Source organism: Marmota marmota, unplaced genomic scaffold, assembly GCF_001458135.2.
Source record: "Marmota marmota marmota unplaced genomic scaffold, marMar, whole genome shotgun sequence".
NCBI lineage: Eukaryota > Metazoa > Chordata > Mammalia > Rodentia > Sciuridae > Marmota > Marmota marmota.
The window spans coordinates 14,849,875-14,858,427 of record NW_025999998.1 but is presented as its reverse complement, the minus strand read 5'-3'; the positions used below and the strand labels follow the sequence as shown (position 1 = coordinate 14,858,427).

Sequence of the window (8,553 nt, the reverse complement as noted above, 5' to 3'; positions counted from 1 at the left end):
AAAGAAAGTTAACTCCGAAGATGGACTGTGGTCTCGCTTCTTCTGGACCTTTTTTTCCTCTGCAATATTCTCTCAGCAATGGCTTTGGTGGTGAGAAAGTAATTGATGAACTTGATCAATTATTCTCAGATGATTTATGCAGAGTGATGATTTTAGATTTTTACAGGGAACATGGATATTCTAATCTCCTTTTATGATGGTATTTTTCCCTTAAATCTTTTGGCAAAATTTCCAAAAGGTCAATCAGAACTCAGTGCTCAAATTACTCTGGACAAGCTGGACATATTTGAATGTCATGATCTACTTGACGTGACCAATTATTAATGTGCTATTTTATGAATTATTTTAATTCCATTCAAATTTAGTTCATTGCTTTTGCTTCATATATAATGCAAAGTGAGTGATCCACAAGGAATTTGACTACTCTTACGAATGATAGATAAGATGCCATGGTGCACCCCAGGCTTTTTGTTTGAATCACAATAGTAACCTGAAAAACATGGTGTTTATGAACAGCACACACACAAAAAAAAAGAAAGAAAGAAAGAAAGAAAGAAAGAAAGAAAGAAAGAAAGAAAAAGAAAAAGCAGAAACTCTCTGTTTTGTCTAAAGACATAATTTTGGAACTGCTATTTTTATTACCAATCAGAACATAAATGTAGCCTGGCACAGTGACCCATGCCTGTAATCCTAGCAGCTGAGACAGGAGGATCACAGTTCAAAGCCAGCCTCAGCAACAGCGAGGTGCTAAGCAACTCAGTGAAACCCTGTCTCTAAATAAAATACAAAATAGGGCTTGGGATGTGGCTCAGAGGTTGAGTGTCCCTGAGTTCAATCCCTAGTACCCAAATAAATAAATAAATAAAACTATGGCCAAATTTTTCATAAGTCAAATAACATAAGAAAAAAAATGTTAATTTCCCAAATGGCACTTTGGATTGGCTATTGAATGTGAATAGTACTTATCTGACAAAGTATGTGAGATCTGGCTTCCAAAAAAATGATATCATTTTTCTTAAACTTTCTTAAAAATTGAACAAGTTTCCAAAAGGAGCTTATTATGCAGGTACAAAAATATATGGTATCATGAGAGAAATTGAATGAATTCTAAGGATACTTGCTACAAAATAGGAAATATATTTTAAAGTAATAGAAAGTAATATAATTATATCAGTAAGTTGCCAAAACTGCCTTAAAAATGTGAAGATACTGATTTAGAATTCTGTACCCATAATTCATCATTTTTCACAAAATATTCTTTAAAGGAAACAAGATTTAAAGTTAGTATTTAATCTTGAAATAATCAATGATCAATCTAACCATGCAACAGAAAAAATTTAACAACTTAAACTGTAGTAATATTAAGAAACACTTTATAGACATTTTAAAATGTCCTAAATCACTTTGATGTCATTGGGAAATATTAAATGAAAATGTAAGAAAAAATAGTCATATATTATGATGCAAACTATTTTCTTGAATCTGTATGTGATTATAATATTAACATTATATTAAATATTAAATGAAAATATATGCTAAAACTAGGTATATGTTATGATGTAAACTATTTAATTGAATCTGTATGTATTTATAAGTCTGAAAAACAAATACACCATAGTTTGGCTATTGTGAATTGTGCTGTTATAGACACATGTATGTACATAACAGTATACTACTACTACGGTGACTTTAATTCTTTGGAATAAATACCAAGGAATGGTATAGGGGTGTCAAATGGTGGTTCCATGCCTAGTCTTTTCAGGAAACTCCATGCTAATTTCCATAGTGGCTGTTCTAATTTACAATCCCACCAACAGTATGAAAGTGTTCCTGCCGCAGTCTGGCTGGGCACAAATCACGAGCCACTGAAGCAGAAACAAACTTTATTTCTGAACTCCACCAGCACACTCCACACATGCTCCCCGGGAATGCTCCCGCGGTGTTCTCTCGGGACACACTACACCAACAGGAAATCCCTCCTCCCGAATTCCCTCTTACTGCACTTCCCCAACCAATGGGAACTCTCCGGGAGTCCCGCAGAGCTCCAAAGTAGCAGACCTAGGCAGAGAGCAGGGGTCTAATCTCCAATTGAATGCACATCTTAACATAATCATTATCATCTCAATGGCTTGCTGGGGTTACCTTTCAACCCAAAATGCCATGCATCATTCCTACTTGGCTATGGCTCTCAGCAGTTCCTTTTTCTCCACATCCTCACCAGCATTTATTATTGTTTGTATTCTTGAATATGTAGACAATTGAGTTTTATTCATCCATTAAGAATGAGATTACGTCCTTTGCAAAAAAATTAATGGAATGTGAGAATATTATGTTGAGCAAAATAAGCCAAACTTAGGAATTCAATGGTGATATGTTTTCTCTCATATGTAGGAGGTAGACAATAAGAGAAAAGAAAGGTGTGGGGGAGGGGCATATCCTGGAAATCCAAGGGAGATCAATAAAGTAGAGAAAAGGGACCACAGGGAGGAAAGGAGGGAGGGAAAGGGGAAATATTGGGAAATGATATTGACCAAATTCTACTGTTATATTGTGTGCATGCATAAATATATAATGATTCCCATCATTATGTATAATTATAATGGGTCAGTAAAAAATATGGGAAAGCTGGGGAAATGCTACATCGTGTACAGCTGGAGAGATGAAGTGTTGGGCTGCAAATGTGTACAATGAATCAAAATGCATTCTGCTGTCATATATACCTAATTAAAATAAATTAATTAATTAATAGAAAAATAAAATATGGAGAAAAAATACCCCAAAATATTAATTAATGTTATTCTGGGTGGTGGAATTGCAAAGTTGTCTTTTGCATTTTTATTCTATTAAAAATTTCCATATTTTTGTAATAAATATGTATCATCATTATAAATTTTTAAATAGCCATGAGTATTTGTATGAGAACTTTCTAGTGGTGTCTATGAAGGAGGCATGTATTAATATAATATCTAAGTTCCCAGAAGAGGTCAAGTATTTCCTGGGTACATATTTTATTATTATTATTCATATCATAGAATCATCAGACCAGTCCTGGAAAAGGTAGGTGGATAAAGCTAAGTAGCCAAGGTGATCCATTCTAAAAAAATCTTACTATGACTATTCTCTTTTTCTCTCTCTCTTTCTTGTTGTGTGTGTGTGTGTGTGTGTGTGTGTGTTTAAGATATGATTAAGTCTCAAAGTCTCTTCCAAAAATTCAAGTGCACATAGGCACTGAGAGCAAAGAACACCTGCCAGTCTCATTCTTAAGTCTCTCATTTTTTTAAAATCCTTGCTTATTTATTCTTTTTTTTATATATTTCTGACCTTGAGACTTGTAGGGATCCCGCAGGATAAGAAAACATAGTTCAAGTTAAAGTTTTGTTACTATAAACCTCTGGTTATCTCTTAACCATGTTCTTCTCAGAAGCTAAAGGAAATAATTCAAAGTATGTGTTAAGTATTGTTTTTTGCATATTTTTGTCAGAATGTTTTTTTATTTCTCTGAGAAAGAATAAAACGTGCAGTCTAAATTTTTGTCTTTTTCTCTGCCTTCTAAAATTTTCCCTATGGCTTTGATCATAAAAAAGCAATACAGAAATAAGCCACGACAATCCAATCAATACTAGTGTAAGGTTGTTTCTGACCAGCCATAGACAGTTTTAGATATAACATTCAAAGTTTCAGATCCTTTTCAATGCAGTAATGTGAAAATATTTTGAAAAGCTCTCTGGAGATGGGGAAGGTTAAAATTTCTAAATTTTAAAACAGGAGGGTATTTAGTGTTATAATAATTCAAATGATTATCTTCATGGGAAGATTTAAACTTGTCTATCATGTCTGAATGTTTATAACATTAACATTTGTTCTGAAAGTACACGGCCTTTAGGAGATAGATGCTATCAGAGACGGTTTGTCATCTCTCATGATCCTCATGAAGCAGATCAAGAGCAAGGGGTGGCACCCACATTCTAAATTTGGCAACACAGCAAATCAATTTTCTGATCTTATTACCACACATTGCAAAAATGATCCAAGTAGAAATCAACACTAGTTTTATTTACTCATCTGCATTATAACCTAATGAGATAATAAACTCAGTCTATTGATAAATAATTTATTTATTATATTATAGTAACATTTTTGTGCAGATAACAGAAGTTTTTGTTTCAGAATGCAACTGCTGTAAGTTAAATTGATTCAATTTAATTAACAAGCATTTACTCAGTGCCTACCTGTGCACAGCACTATACCAGGCATATAAAAGAGTTAAAAGATACAACCCCTGTTCATAGCTTACAATCTACATAGGAAAGATGATTCCTGCAGACAAGAAATAATAAATAACACACCAATTATATCCAGTAACACACATTACTGTATCACACCCATTTTTAAACTCAATTTGTTAGGAAAACTGTGAGGGAAACTGAGCTGGAGAAAAAGTGGCAGTGCAGGGGAAAAACAAAAGCATAATTTGGAAGACGGTGGAAATCCTTCTTGCCCAGGGAGGATTGACCATGCCTTAACCTATAAGCAAGACCTTGATAATCCATCAGAACAGAACAGGGAATCACCACTGCCCTGTGCTTGTTCTTTGGGCCTTCACACAGCACATTCTTCTTAAGCAGTAAGGTGTAGAGTAGTTCTGGGCCCCCAGGATAGCTCTGGAAATTACTGGCCACCAGCAGCTATAGCTGTTTTAAAGAGAGAGAATGAGATAAATGTAAAAGTTAAACAAAAATTTTGCTTTCAATGTCCTTAATGATTCTGAATGAGGTAACCTGAAATCTGTATCTGCAAAATGTGTTTCACTTTGCTATAATACTTAGCACTTTTATATTCAAAATAGTTCTATATTTATTATTTTACAAAGCCTTCACAGGTTCTAAAGACAGGAGAATGAACATTTACTTTTTGGGGTAATATTTATTAATTACTGCTTACATAATGAATATTGAAATCTATTCCTTTCAAATTTTTCAGATAAAAGGGTTTCACATTATCCATGAACATTTGGAAGTATTCAGTGAACAGCTGTGCAGATTATTGGAAAATATCAGATAAATACATGCTATAGCATCTTACCATGATTTTAAACAATGAAGGTAACAATAAGCTTTAACTAAAATCAGATCTTATATGTCAGAATTTTCCACTCACCATTTTAAAAGCTAGGTTGATAATGTTAAATTATACAAAAGCCCTGTTCATGTTTCTCCCTGGTCATCTTCTGCAAAGACTTAGATAGTGCTAATCAATTTCCACCAAGGTAGACTCTATCCCAACAGGTAAGCACTATGGATCCTGCCTCTCCAAAACAAGATATTTAAGATTTTTCCCCCCAGGGTGAGAATATGTAAAAACCTACAAGGAAGGAGAGAACTGAAACAATTCAGAAATTTTAGAAACTAACAAGCAGATAAATGAATAATATGTGACTTATCAGTTCAAACATCCTGAAATCCTAAGCCAGCAGAGGGAACAGATGAAAAGCAACATCAATTTCAGTCAAATCTCCAAAGGACATAGGAATTCGCAGCTATGATAATTCTGGAAGCGAAGAATCAATACAAAGAAAAGACTTTAGCTGTCTGAGAAGCTGTTGGGAGTCCCCGTCTACTGCTCCACTTGGCACAAATGGGTAACTAACTGCCCCCTCTTTATCCTGGCTGAAAACTGGGAGAAAGAATAAAACAGACTGGGCTAGAAGACTACAACGAGTAACACAGTAGAGACAGGGGACTATGTAAACACTCTTCCATTCTCAGGTGCTATGATTTTGCTAGGCAGATCTTTACCCTCCAGGCAGAAGTTTGGAAGTGACTTTTCTGTCCCAGAGAGGAAAAACTTAAAGACACTGGCAGCAGTTCATCAAAGAGCCCAGATACAGCCCTGCAGTGAAGACCTGTCCTCAAACCCCACCCACAAGCTTAGAGAGTGCAAACCCTGCTTAGCATCCTGAGTGTCAAGGACCACAGACCATCTGAGAAAAAGCTCTAAAGGAGACCAAGAAAAGACAAATCAACTTAGAGAAAACAAAGACCATGAAAGGCAAAGAAACTTTACAATTTTTGATATTCTCATGAAGAGAAAACCAGGCAATGATGCCATTAAACAAGAAAAAGATGCTGCTTAAAACAATTACAGATCAAAAACAACTTGCAGAAATTAAAGTTATGATAGCAAAAGTGAAGAAGCAATGAAATACTGAAAATTAAAGTTAAGGAAATATTCAGGAGTAAAGCAAAGAGATGAAGAGAGGATAAGAAAGAAAAGTAAGAGAATGGAAGAACTGGTCCAAGAGGCCCAATGTCCAAATGATACAAATTCCAAAAAGAGAGAACACAGAAAATGAATGGGAAAAAAAATCAACAAACAACTCCAGAAAATTCTATGTAACTAAAGAGTCTGAGTTTCCAGAGTGAAAAGGCTTACTGAGAAGTACACAAGGAATAAAAATGTATCAATGTAAGATATACCATTATGACCTTCAAAACACTAGAGATGAAAAGAGCTTATGACTTTCCACATAGGTAAAGCAGACTATCAAAAATACAAGTCACTCAAGAAAGATTAAGATTCAAAATGGCTTTAGACATCCCAATAGTAATTCTGAGATCTAGAAGGCAATAGAAAGGTCTGAAGGAATATTATTCTAAAGGAAAAATATTTTTAATCTAATGATATGGGTATTTTCTGTACCCAAACTATCAATCAAATGGGAGGGTAAAAGACAGTTTCAGACATGCAAGGTCTCAGAAAAACTGCTTCTCACACTCCCTTACTTGCCCAACACATGTGAACAAACCAAAATAAGGGGAATTGGGGGGAAAATGGAAGCAAGGATGTTCAAACAAGATAGAGGACTAGAGTTCCTTCCAGGTGGACAATAAAGGGAAATCTCAGGGTGATAGCTATACAGCAGATAGAAAGAGGAACCACTTGAGATTTGAGAAATTCAGAAGATTCTGGAAGAGATTTTTTCAAAGAAATGAAATGGACAAAAAACCTAATGTCTAATATGTCTGAATATATTTAGAACATAATTTCATAAATAAAAGATTTAGAGATTGAATCGCTGATAAATACATAGAAAAATAATAAAGTGTTTAAAAAGAGATAATTGTGAGTCCTGACAAAATTAATAAACATGCACAAATAGCCAGAGTTTACTACATAGCTCAGCCAAGGAACATGTACATGTGTGTATGAAAGTACATTGTCCCAACCAAAATAATAATATAACTAAATGGGCATAATATATAGAGAGGTTGAGTGTGAAAGGAGCCAAATCCTTATCTCTAGCATAGTTAATAGTTTTAATTGATAATAAAACTAAGAAATCAAAAAATCACAAAGTGCAATTTGGAGACAAATACCTAAAGAACCAACCAAGAGTTGAAAGTGTTTGTCTTTGGGTACTGGGTGTGGGGAGCAGGGAAGAGGACACAACAGTCTAAGAGAGTGAGAAGAGATGCTATTTTTCATAATAAACTTTGTAGAACTATGTAGCTCTAAACTATGTGCACATACAGAACTTCTAAAAAAAATAAAATGTTTTATAAAAAGACTAGTCTAATAATTGTAAGTCACTCTAATCATTCAATTCAGTATCTAAGGATTGACCTTATTCTTCTGCTTGCTGGATAGAAAAATAATTTTTTTTTCCAAAAAGATCAGCATAAAATAAGACAATAAAATTATGTATTGAAAGTAGGTTGTTTGAGGCCACCTGGCATCCTCTTCCCTTTTCTTAAGCAGATGTATCCTCCCCAATGCATTCCATGTGCTTCAGTGAAAATGACCAAGCCCCATTCCAAGGGCAGGTCCTGATGGGCTTCAGCAACACTCTGTGCATCTGAGAATTCTTAGGTCCTTTCTATAAAATGGCCTAGTATTTTCGCAAAACCTATACATTTACCCAGTATTTGCATCTAACCAACATTTCTAGATTACTCACAGTGCCTAATTCAATGTAAAAGCTGTGGGAATAGTTGTAATGCTGTATTGTTTAGGGAATGATGACAGGAAATAATGACCTGTCTTGTACATAATGTTGCATTCAGAGTTGGATACACATGACCCTTTTGGGGTCAAGCTTATAGGAGGAGATACTGGGAAATTTCTGGGAAAGAAGTTCCATTTCTCTTCCAAGGGACCTACTTGGAAATCCCATTCTCAGTTCCTTTGAAAACTGCAGTCCAAGGACAGGGCCTTCAAAGTGACTGCATCCATTCCTGCTGTCATGGAGGTCAACTAATGTGAAAGAAGCCTAGTGTTGGGAGATTCACAGAGAAGTGGGCTCAATCCTAATCACATTCCAAACGTGGGATTAAAAGTAGCCTGAAGAGTGTCGCCTGCGGAGGGGCAGAGCTGCCAACCACGCCTGCAAGGTAGGCGGGCCTGCGACCCACCGGCAGAACAGGTGCAGCGGCCTGCTGAGAGGCAGAGCTGCCCCCTCCCCCCCCCACGCCTGCAAGGTAGACAGAACTGTGACCACCCACAGAACAGGCCCAGTGGCCCGAGGAGGGGCAGAGCTGCCAACCACGCCTGCAA

The 8,553-nt window shown here is 35.7% G+C and overlaps 1 protein-coding gene across 1 annotated transcript in view; it reads right to left on the bottom strand.

The window, feature by feature from the left end:
- Positions 1-4,144: 4,144 nt before the first annotated feature.
- The window catches only part of Tmc1 (transmembrane channel like 1), a 161,670-nt gene continuing 157,261 nt past the window's right edge, over positions 4,145-8,553 (bottom strand). Inside the window, exon 20 of the mRNA XM_048806780.1 lies at positions 4,145-4,691. Within this exon, the coding sequence (XP_048662737.1) occupies positions 4,669-4,691 (23 nt within the window). The 3' untranslated portion in view covers positions 4,145-4,668. The remainder of the gene's footprint in view (positions 4,692-8,553) is intronic.